At 39.5% G+C, this 12,472-nt stretch overlaps 1 protein-coding gene across 2 annotated transcripts in view; it reads right to left on the reverse strand.

Moving 5' to 3' along the window:
- Fras1 (Fraser extracellular matrix complex subunit 1) overlaps positions 1-12,472 on the reverse strand; it is a 426,519-nt gene that overhangs the window by 189,034 nt on the left and 225,013 nt on the right. For both annotated transcript variants that reach the window (XM_048784792.1, XM_048784791.1), the window contains exons 16-18: positions 7,387-7,527; positions 5,580-5,720; positions 3,711-3,887 (exon numbers count right to left, since the gene is read on the reverse strand). In XM_048784792.1, coding sequence (XP_048640749.1) covers positions 3,711-3,887; positions 5,580-5,720; positions 7,387-7,527 — 459 coding nt within the window. The remainder of the gene's footprint in view (positions 1-3,710; positions 3,888-5,579; positions 5,721-7,386; positions 7,528-12,472) is intronic.

Raw genomic sequence — 12,472 nt, forward strand, 5'->3', positions numbered from 1 at the left:
AACTTTTATGACAATTTCCGACACTGTGTCAGCCTCTGAGTAAAGTGCTTCTTCCTATACTGCATCTGCCTCTTGCTTTCATTAGTGCAATAATATTCTAATCACTCTATGCTGCAGTATCCAAGAATGGGATACTGAGAGCTTCAGAAAACAGTTGTTTTTCTTCTTCTTTATAGAAAAGCTCTTGAGATCAGAGGTGCTATAAAAGAAATTCTCAATAGCACATTCCAGGTGTGAGTGCGCACACACACGCACCCTACCCCCAACATTTTAAACTGTTTTGCAGAGAGGCAAGGGTACTTCTGGGAAGCTGTGAGAAGAAGAAAAGCCCCATGCAATCTCCCAGGACTCCCAGGCCTGATTTCATAGACAATACTTCAGCAGAATTGAAAATGGAACAGATTGTGGGAAGGAGAAGGTTTCCAGAGATACAGGATGAGTGACAGAAAATACATCAATCAACACACTTTGTACTCAGGTAAGGCTGGAAACAATGGGTAGTCACGCTCAGTTTCCCAATGGAATCTTGGGCAACTCAATTAACCTCTTTCTGCCACATTCTCATCACATGCAAATTGAGTACAACAACCTACCTAGTGGAGATTGCACAGGGATTTGCTAATAAATGTGAGTAGACAGCTATATGTGTGATACCTAATGATATTATGTTAATGAGCATAAAATCATGGGGCTACAAGAGATTCAAGAGGTCAATCCAGCCCTTTTGCATCTGACCACAATTAAGCCATTCCAAAGGGATTAGATTCTAATCCTTTTTAAAAGGTACCTATATAAAGGGATTCCAGAAAACTCCCCCTTGCCAAGGATGATTTCTTAAATTTAATATGCTCCGATCCTGCAGAATAAGTATGCCTTGCTTCTCCTCCCCCAGTGTGGGAAGGAGACTAGCAGCTGTGCTACCTATAATAGGTGGCTGCACCTTCAGAGAGTAAAGAAGCCTGATGGTTATGAGCACAGATATTGGAGTCAGACTGATTTAGGTTCCCATCCATCTCTACTCCATGTTTGCTACCTGACTTTAAGCAAGTTACAGACTTAAACTTCTGTGAGCACTTGCGCTCACAGTACTAGAATACAGAATTATCTTTCACATGGCTTTTTGCTTAGGATTGCAAAAGTGGCTGGTAAATTAAAAGTCCCCATGCTCAATAGGTATGATTTTCAATCTACCTACTGAGGTGTTCAGGAACATAACAGAGGTAATCCCCTGCTCCCTGGGAGGCATCAGACTCCAAGAGATTTACAAGGTTTCTCCAGACACTCTGGCTTCTACCCATATATGTAGGCATTGCCCATTTCTTCTAGAAAGTATTTATCCCACTGACCCCAAAAGGTTGGTATTAGGAATAAATGATCCAAACAAGTAAGGCACTTTTCACAGGGCCTGGCTCATGGTAGGTACCAAACAAATGGTTACATTATTTTCTGGGCTGAATCACCTTGGTCACTTTCATTTTTATTTATTTATAATTCTAAACTTTAAGGTGTTCATCATTTTTATTTCTGTCTTCTCAACTCACTCCACATTCTCCATTTTTAGTTTTTAATATAGTGCTCAAATTTAGGAAGACACTATCTGTGCTGAGTAGTGTGGGAATATTTCCTCCTGAATTTCTCTTAAGATCACTATGCCCAGGAGAACACCAGAGTCACTGGGCCACAGAAAGGACTCTCCTAGGGTTCCTCTAGCTTTGCTAGTTTCAATCTGTGTGCCACAAAAGCCAAGAGTTTCCCACAGCATCTCTCTGAATTATTGGGAAGACCAGCGTTGACACAAGTCTGATATCTCTGGGCTTCCACTCAAACCCCAGGGCACACAGTCCAGGGCTGGGTGAAACCATGCAGACTAGCTTCACAGATTCCAATAAATCAAAAACCACTTCTATAACAATGTGGGCCAATACTGAGAAAAAGAAAGAGAGAAACAGAGACAGAGAAATAAGAAAAGGAGGAGGTAGAGGAGGCAGAGAATGCAGAGGAAGAAGCAGAATATGAAGAATTAAAAAGGCTAGTTTGCTCAGAGGGAGAGCTCTGGCTTAGACTAAGTTAATCCCTAGCAAAAACAAACAAGAAATAGTAATTTTTTTTCTTCTATTTACTCCAGGTACTTTCCCCATGCTGAGCAGGGCTAGGCACTGTATTTACTTTCCTCTGGGGATCTTGGGGCTTGCCAGAAAGCAGAAAGACTTGAGGAATCTTGTCTGGTAAACCCAAACCCACTGAAGACAGCTGAGAGGCAATGAAACAGAAGAAAGCCTGCTTTCCCACCCACAGGGGTCTGTGGGTTCCTAATGAAAGAACAGCATCACCCCTAATTATAGCACCTAGAAGTAGTCAATCCAAGGAAAGGGAAGGCTGTGTGGTGTGTGCCTTGGGAAACAGTTGGGACTCTCAATATTGACAAAGAGTCATATATTCCACAAGTGCTTATGGAGCACAGTTAGGGGAGTTTAGGGCACCTTGGAGAGTTTGGGCAATGCCTACATATATGGGTAGAAGTCAGAATGTCTGGAGAAACCTTGTAAACCTCCTGGAGTCTGATGCCTCTCAGGGAGCAGGGGATTACCTCTGTTATGTTCCTGAACACCTCAGGAGGTAGACTGAAAATCATACCTATTGAGCATGGGGACTTTTAATTTACCAGCCACTTTTGCAATCCTAAGCAAAAAGCCATGTGGAAGATAATTCTGTATTCTAGTGCCATGAGTGCAAGTGCTCAGAAAGGTTAAGTATCTAGTCCGAGCGTCTATATTCCAATTCTGCACACTTCCTGATATGCCAAATTACTCCCTTGTCTGAAATCTTTTAACCTAACTTTGAAATACAGCCTTTCTATGAGAGAATATACTCTAGGGTGGAACTGAAGCTACTTTAATAAGTGGGCTTATAGGATACAAATTTGAATCTGCAGCATGCTTACAGTTGTGTCACAAAAATAAACACTTGAAGCTATGATAGGAAAAAAGACTTGGATGTTACAGGGAAAAAAATGGCAAAAGCAACTGGCTTAAGTAATGGGCAGGTTATTTCTACTTTTCTCTTGGTCAAAATTTTCTTTTGTGACTGAATATTATATTTACAATGCAAAATACAAGATTAATGATTCTTTTTTCAGGTAGCCTGAGAATTGAACTATTCATGCCACAGCAAGGTGGCTCCTTATAGGTGTTTACAAGGGCCTTCCTCCCCTGTCTCCTAGGAATATACACCATTCCCTTCAGATCCTGGATGACCTGGCTATTGAGTCAAATCATTCCAGGTATTATCAATTCTTGTAGATGATATACCAAGGTCATGAGATATTTTGACATTAGTCCTGATTTTGCCCTGAAGGGGCCAATTCCTATGCATGGTAGCAAAATATAAGAAAAAAATAAATGGAATTACATAATGAGATCTGGGTCTCCCTTAGATACTTTTAGTCTTTGAAGGATTTTCTGTCTGCATCTTCTGAAAACTTAACTTGGGGAGTGTTAGAGGCTCTTGAAGATCATTTTTTGTTCCCAAAGGGAGGGAAGACATCAGTGGGGCCTCTCTTCTGTATGTCCATCTCCTGATTCATCCACAAGCAGCCTGGAACCCTTCTCATATAAAAACGAAGGTCTTCCTGGCTGGAGTCTCACCTCACAGGATCTCTGGAGAGGTAAACCCAGAAGCAACTTGCATTTCTTCAAATCACGCCTACTCACCTTCACACAGCCCAGAGCTGTCCAAGTAAAACTGGGCTCTACACTGGGACAGACACTCGCCAGAGGGGATGTGTGCCCCAGAGAGCTGCTCTGCTTGCAGTCCTGCCTCCGGATTCCGACACTGAGTGCAATGAGAGGGCTCGGGACCCACACATGTCTGGCAGGAAGCATGACAGGCTACAAATAGGAATAAAATGCAGAAAATAATCCAAAGATCAAATATATGTTGCAACCGACTGGAGTCCCTCCTTACATGAAAACCACTTAGGAAAGTTCACCAGATACATCCTTTCAGAAGGTGATTTTTATAGAGTTCTATACAAAGCACAGGGGTGATAATAAAGCTTGTAGAAGGAAAGTGAGGGGTCATGTGACTGGTTACTTCTCTCAGGTGCTGTAAGGGCTGTCAGGCTGGATCACAAAACCCAGCAAAGTGGACATTATTGGCTTGGCACATTCACTGAATGATGATTTAACATTATGCCCTCAGTTTTTATTGAAGATTTTTAGAAGCGTTCATACGAAGGCCATTACTGTATCTTTCGCAAAAATGGTTGTTGTGTAACTGTCTATTATGTCTTCTATCATCCATTATAGAGAGGTCCAGACAACAAATTCCTCTTAGAATTTATCTGGAGAAAAGCTGCCTTTCTAAACAAGGAAGAGGCTTCCTTCAAGTAGCAATGAAAATTTCACCATCAATCACAGTGTGTTGTTTTCCCTGGTGACTGGGGAAAATCAAAGCCAAAACACTGTACTTAAACCTTCTTGTGCCCACATTTTGATACGATTAACTTTTCTGTTTCTCTTAAAGATTCTCTAAATTTACTTTTTCAAAGTATTTATTGCAGCTTTTCAGTTTTAAGTACATTTTTTCTGTAACTGTTCTCAAACTCTTTTCTAAGATATCCTATATACAAATAAATATAATTTTATTTCATTTGATTAAAGTGTTTGCCCTCAGTGTTCTAGTTTCAAAAAGCTCAAATGCCACTGCTCTCTCAATGAGCTCAGAGCCTTTTGGCAAATGGCAATTTAAGATTTCTCGTTTTATTCAGCCCAGAGGCATTGCTAGTGACTCTCAGTTTGCTCAGAGTCTCATTAACAAAGAGAAGTTCCGCAGGGAAAAGCAAAATGCAGTCTAGAAAAACATTAGCAATACTAGGAGAAAAGAGAAAGAAGAAAATAAGAATTTTATTTTGTATCGTAAAGAAAATCCCATTCTCCTTTAGGATAGCCTGGAAAATCATAAAAATTTTTGCACCCCCCCACCCCAGATTATCCTTTCACAAAACTATTCTAATGAAATAAGGCAACACAGTTGTCCCTTAGTATCTGCTTCCATGACCCCTGCGGATACCAAAATCTGTAGATAATCAAGTCTCTCCTATAAAATGGCATAGAATTTGCATGTGGCCTATACACATTCTCCTGTATGCTTTAAATCATCTTTAGATTAATGCAATGCCTATAGAGCTGTCATTTGCACAAACCCTGCACAGAACTCATGAAGTAAATTCAAAATATCCTTTTTGGAAATTTTTGGAATTAAAAAAAAATTCCTATCTGTGGTTCATTGACTCCAGGATGTGCAACACGTAAATACAGATTCAGAGGGCCTTGGAAATGTATAAAGTCTTTTCTTCAGCGTCCTGCCCCTAAGGTTCTAATCCTGTCTCCCCACTTCTACCACCCAGCTCCTGACCTCTGTCCCCCAGAGCCTTCTTCCTGGACATCACTCCTGTCCTAAGTCCTGTAAAAGGCTCAGGTCAGGAAAAGTTGCACTGCAAAATGATATTATTGAGAAAAAGTCAATCTACATCCTTGTGATAGGACACTATCCAAGAATGACAAATATACCAATGATACCTTTGCAGTCCCCACGGTCAGGGTAGAAGCCCTCTCCACAGCTGGATAGACAGTGGCCTTGACGTAGAGCCTGGGGCTGGACGCAGGCTATACAGTGAGAGGCTGAGGGTCCGGAGCAGCTGGCACATGAGTCATGACAAACTGAGGAGGAAAGAGAGAGGGACACAATGGGCTGCACAATGGGCTGCACCGTGGGCTGAGGTGACTGCACAGCATACTCCCTGTCTGGGCTGGTGTGTGCTGGGAAGCCCTCTTCACTTTCAGTCCCCTCGCTTGTCACACCAGACCAAGGGAAGAGATGTGTTAGGAGGAGGTGACACTGCTAAAACTGTCCTTACTGCTCTCCACCCACCTTTTATCCATATTCTACCTACTACTTATCAGCTACTTTTAGTGTTTGCATGAAATGATTGTTACACATTAATTTTTAATCCTCGTAACACTATGACATATTATTAATTAAATTTTACAGTTGAGGAAATTGAAATCTTGAAATGTTAAAAAATTTACCCAGGACCACAAAGCTCACTCAGAACAAGGTTAGGATTTAGTCTGCTCCAAACTGAAGCCCACACTGCCTGAACTAAGGGAAGAGTGCAAAACCTATGAGTATGAGTGTTGGGAATGCTGAAATTCCAACCGACTTGTCCACTAACTCAATGATGCCTTCGGCCATGTCTGGTGCTCTCCAGGTCTACTTTCCTTGGCACATTCATAGTGAAAGGTTGGACTAAATGATAATTTACGATGCTTCTAGCTCTGACATTCTAGGATTCTGTGAATTACTTTATTGCAGAAAAGAATCTGACCACTCCATACGCCAACATGAGGGACACATCTTCCTGCCTTGGCCCTCATGTTAATGGTGGAACATCTCTGATTTCCAGAGGCAGGTGGTGGCAGCATGGCCTGACCTGAGCCTTTAACAGGACTTGGGATAGGAGTGATGTCCAGGAAGAATGCTCTGGGGGACAGAGGTCAGGAGCTGGGTGGTGGAAGTGGGGAGACAGGATGAGAACCGTAGGGGCAGGATGCTGAGGAAAAGGGATGAACTGTGGGTGCATGAAGGGGTTGGCAGACAAAAACAGGCTGATAAGGAGAGAGGGGAAGACAGTTCTAAATATCCTAACAGACACTAAGCAGAAGTGAGAATGTGTATTTCACAAAGGAGGGGAAATTAAGGTTTTCCAGGTAGCAATACACTCTTAGGTATCTGTAAGTAAAGACATAAGTCAGGCATATATAAGTTGGAAATGTATAAAGTCTCGAATGGCAATGTGTCATAGTTTAGGTTGTACCAGTCTGAAAGAAACAATATATAAATAGCACATACAAACAAAATTTCAATGAAAACAGACCTCAGCTTTACTAGCTATCAAACTTGGTTTTCTTTTTCATTTTATTTTTGTGGTGTATCGTAGCTGCCAATGTACGAGTTTATAAATGCCATGGAAGGAACAATTTTGTCATCACTAACATAGGTTAGTGACTGTTTACAAGTACACAAGGACTGTGTGATAAAGACGTTCTTGACATTTTCAATAGACCAAATACTCTCTTAGGATGATTGACAGGCATTAGTCCTTCATTTAATTCACCATATGCCCTGAGAATCCATCCATATCTTCCACTCTCATATCAAATACACATAGGTTCTACAAAAGAAAAGGCTATCCTTTTGAAAGTAACATTTTCCCATCATACACACAAAATCTCAAATGACTAGCATATAGCACCAAGTATGATTATATGTATTAAAGACTTTTGATGATGGTGATGATGGTGGTGATGACACCCCACCTCTTACCTTTGCATCTGCCAGTGGCATCTTCGTAGTACCCACGCGGGCATTCAGCAATGCATTTCCCATCATGCAACACTGTCTTTTCAGTACAGGAAAGACATCTGGGACTATTGGGGCCACAACTCTTACAGGATTGGTCACAAGCTAAGGAGGAGAAAAACCCATCAGGAAAAAAAGCAATTGTGAGAAAAGAAGCAATGAACTCCATTCTTCACAATGTTCACAACTGGTATCAATAAAGCAATCTCATTCTCTGGCTGCTCATCCGAGCTCTGTTTCCTTGATCCCAAATGCTTTCTCTTCTCACAGTTGAAGGAGAATTGAAGAATTATTCATTGAACCAAGCATTACAGATACTCTGAAGTATACCCACAAGTATATCAAATTTAATATGGGATTTTAATTTAATTTAAAATTTAATTTAATTTAAAATTAAAATAGCCTTGGAGGCAACGTTGCCAGATTTATAAACCAAAAATACCAGATGTATTATAGATAAATAATGAATATTTTTTAAGTGTAAAAATATATAAAATATCCTTTATTTCACTCTACTGAAAGAGCGAATCCAGAAATTCAGCTTTACTAAGCAATTGTGCTACCAACATTGCATTGAAGTTGTTGGATTTCAAATAATCTTCATTAAGATCTGTATCAGGTGTCATGCTATATGATCAAGACACAAAAAGCAAATCACCTTGGTCTCTAGGTTAAGTGGCTTACAAGTCTAAGACAGGGAAATAATAGATAATATTATAATACTGAATACACTGTTGAAAACAGCCTATATAGGCACAAACATAGTTTTTTAAAGTGTGTAGGATAAGAAGTAGTAAAGGTCAAGAGAAAACTCAGAGAAGTTACCCTTGAGCATTTTCTTAGAAAGCAAGTTGCTTTTGGCCAGGCTGATGGGAATGTACCACAGATGAAGCCACAAAGTCTATGCAAGTAGAAAATGGGAAGAGTCAGACTATGGAAACCTGTAGCCATACTGTGAGGTCTAGGCTCTCTCCTGTGGAAGGCATTACCATTCAAACTTCATCTGAAATTCAAATTCAACTGGGCAGTGTCTAGTTTCTCATCCTGTGGAAGGCACTGAGGGCCTCTGTGGTTTCAAGCATAGTAGAAACATGGACATATTTGTGGATAAGAGATAACTTTGGGTAGATTCAAGATGGCAGGTTGGAGGAAGGCTTCACTGTCTGTTGTTCTACGGCTACAGATTCAAGCAACAAGAGTACTGCTTCTCAGCTAGGTTGGTGAAAGAAGGAATTCACTGAAATTCAATGTTGGACAGTCACCATCTCATAAAGACTCAGAAATTCAGGTGCATTAACAAAAAGCCAGAAAGAGCACATCTGAGCCAAGCTGGCCTCAGCAGCAGCAATGGCAGTAGAACTGCTTAACTGCAGAGGGAAGGGATAACAGAAAGAGGAACACACTGGACAAATTGGGCATGGAAAAACCTGATGATCAGAAGAGAAGCCTGAACTTAGCTGATCCAGAGGCTGAACAATAAATTGGTGTTTAAAAAATGCTCTATATTTCTCAACTGGGAAGCAGAGAACTGAGGTGGGAGTCATCTTGAGGAGGTCACACTGCAGCTTGCTATTGCGGGAGCTGAAAGATCACAGCCAACACTGCCTTACTGTCCCAGCAAGCACCTGGCGTGTGCCCTATGGTTTACCTAGCATAAAGTGAATGAAACAGGCACAGAGAAGATTGTACCCAGGGGAATTCAAGTCAGAAAAACAGATGGGAATACAACTCACTTTCCTTTGAGTTTGGCAGCTCATGTGACCAGGTGACTAGGGTCAGGAAACTGAACAGGTGATGTGAATACACTCAGGGACTAAGCCTGGGAAGATCATATTCATGCACAGCGCAGTGTGTGGAGGGTTGGTATCCCATCCCCTCAAGGAGAACTCCTTGGGAGACTCCAGAGATCTATATGCCCAAGAGAGATCAGCATCTGCATGGCTCCAGGGGATGTTGATCTAATCTCTCCAAAATAGATGCCACCCAACAAAGACTGTAAGGCCTGAATAGACCTAAACCTCAGACACTGGAACTCCCCTCTTAGAACTCTGCAGCAACCCAGCCTGGGTGTACATCCATCTGGTCTGTCCAGACAAAACTCCAATTAACAATACTTCCCATTACAGAATATCTTATACTGATGAGAAGGAAAGCTAAGAGTTATTTCAACTGGCTTCGATTTTAGGCCACTTCAGCTGATAGCTTGGTAAGTAACAAAAAAGAGGAGGGGTTCACAATCCCCATTTTGCTCTCACACACTCTCTCTCAATACATAGCCAAAGAAGTAGCAAAGAGAAGGACAGTTGGGCAAAAGAAATGACCATCTATACTCTCTGACTGTTTTGACTACCTCAATTAAGACAATTCTTTTATTTTTTCATTAAAAATCTTTTTTTTTCCCTTTCTGCAAGGGAGGACAGTGTTTTTGCTGTGCTGATTGGTACATGCACATGTACACACAGACATATTCACCCCCCCTCATATTTAGCATATTCTTACAATAGTTACGTTTCTTTATCGTGTCTTTTGAGGGTTAGGGTTTTGGCTTGTTTGATCATTCATTCATTCATTCTTTTTTGTTGTTCATTTGTTTTTCTTTCTCTCTTCTACTAAGAGCCAAATTCTTTTCTCTCTCTCTCTCTCTCTCTCTCTCTCTCTTTCTCTCTCTAGGTTTTTTTCTAATTTTTCTCGTCCTTCTTTATAACCATCATTTGCTACATCTGTTCTGCATTTTCTCTATTCACATTTTCAACATTGTAAACTTTCTTCTATTTTTCTATCACATTTTTTTCTTAATGAACTGTATTTTTACCACTTTTGAGAACTACTTGTTTTATATAACTCCTGCTCACACTGTTAATATTGTTGCAGTTATTAGAGCTATGGATGACAAAGGTTATACCTGCTATTTACTCTACTACCAGATCAAGTTCACAGTTATTTATAGTTTTGCTCTTGGCAATTTCTGACCTCTCCATTCCTATCTATGTGGTAATTAGTGCATAGTAGGCACCAGGTTTTTATTTTAATGTGGTATATTCTTTGTTGCTATTGTTTGTTTCTCCCTTTTCTGTGAAGTGCTGGGAATCTACAGGGACACTACAAGTTCATAGGGTAGAGACTCAGCATCTGAACTAAACATAGCCAAAATACAGCACATCATGTGTCACACATAAATTAACCACACTCAAATTTCAGTTATAATTTAATACAAGAATAGGAGAGAAAAACTCCAAACTAATGACAGGTCCCAAATATGGCTAGGGGGAGGCTGCAGGTCTCTCTCATGGGCATTCACATCAACAGCAAAAACAAAGAGAATTAACACAAAGGCTGTGGGTACCACACCTATAAGGGGTCTTAATCTAGATCACTCAAGGAAATTACCAAGAGCAGACCATGACCTAAAAATGCCCATACAGGAGTGAAAGAGAAATTCATCCCAACATATGCAAAAAAAAAAAAAATTTATTAAAAAAAAAAAAAGTTAACACAACACCTCCTAAAGTTCCTAATTCACCAGCAACTGACTCCAAAGATATTGAAGTGGATGAACTATCAGATAAAGAATCAAAAGGAACAATTATAAAAATTATCAATGAATTCCAAGAGAGTAAAGGAAAACAGCAGAATTAATTAAGGAAGCCAGTACTGGGTATAAATGAGAAATTAAATATGACATTGGATATACTGAAAATAATCAAACAAAAATCTTAGAAATGAACAGCACAAAAATTAAATAAATATTCAGTTAAAAGTCTTTTTAATACAGAAGACCATCCTGAAGACAGAATCTCAGAGCTGAAGACAATGTTATCAGCCTTGAATATTCAGACAATGTTAGGGAAAAGAAAATAAGTAATCATGACTAGAATATACAAGAGCTCTGGAACAACATTAAGACACCAAATTTAAGAATCGCTGGGATTGAAGAGGGTTGTGAGGTACAGGCTAAAGGAAGAAATAACCTCTGCAGAGAAATAATGAGAGAGAATTTTCCAAACATGGAGAATGACATGGATATCCAGATATAGGAGGCATTCAAAACCCAAATTACACAAGACCAAAAAGAATCTCTTCATGACTCATTATAACAAAAATAGGCTAACATAAAGAATAAGGATAGAATTTTAAAAGAGTAAAAATGTCAGGTTACATCTAGAGACAATCTAATCAGAATTACTTAGGATTTTTGAACACAAACTCTAAAATCAAGAGGACTTGGAATAATGTGTTCTGAGTCCTAAAGAAAAAAAAAACTGTCACCAAAAACTGCTATATCTAGCAACACCATCCTTTAGAATCAAAGCAGAAACCAAAACCTTCTAAGATGATCAGAAACTAAAAAATTACTGCTAAGTTATCACTATAAAAATACTAAAGGAAAAACTTCACACAGAAAAATTAAAAAACAAATCCCAAAGCTCACAAAGGAAGAAATCTCATTTAAAAAGTAGTTAAGGAAATGATAAATAGGACCACATTAAACATTAGAAATACACAAAAATGGCAGGAATTAATAAACAGCTTTCTATAATAACAATAAGGTGAATGGTGTCAACTCTCCAATTAAAAGACACAGACTTCTAGAACCCAACTACATGTTGTTTGCAAGAGATCACCTTATAGACAAAGACAGCCATAGGCTGCAAGTAAAAGGATGAAAATTTATATACTATTAGAATGAAGTCCAAAGGCAACCAGAAGTAGCACCTCTCATAGATGACAAGAATAGGCCTACAACAAAGTACGCTTCAAATCAAAATTAATCAAAAGACACAAGATGATTACTTCATAATGGAAAAGGGAAAAATCTAACAAGAAGACATAATAATAGTAAATATTTATGCCCAAATGCTTGTGCATCTAATTACATAAAGCAGACAACACTTGAATTAAAGGCTCAGATAGACCCTGATACAATAATACTGGGTGATTTCAACATACCTCTCACCATTAGATAGTTCATCCAGAGCTATCTAAACTCAGTAAAGACTTTTTGAATCTGGAAAATATTATAACTCAAATGGACCTAACAGACATCTATAGA

The sequence above is a fragment of the Marmota marmota genome, unplaced genomic scaffold, assembly GCF_001458135.2.
Source record: "Marmota marmota marmota unplaced genomic scaffold, marMar, whole genome shotgun sequence".
Classification (NCBI taxonomy): Eukaryota; Metazoa; Chordata; class Mammalia; order Rodentia; family Sciuridae; genus Marmota; species Marmota marmota.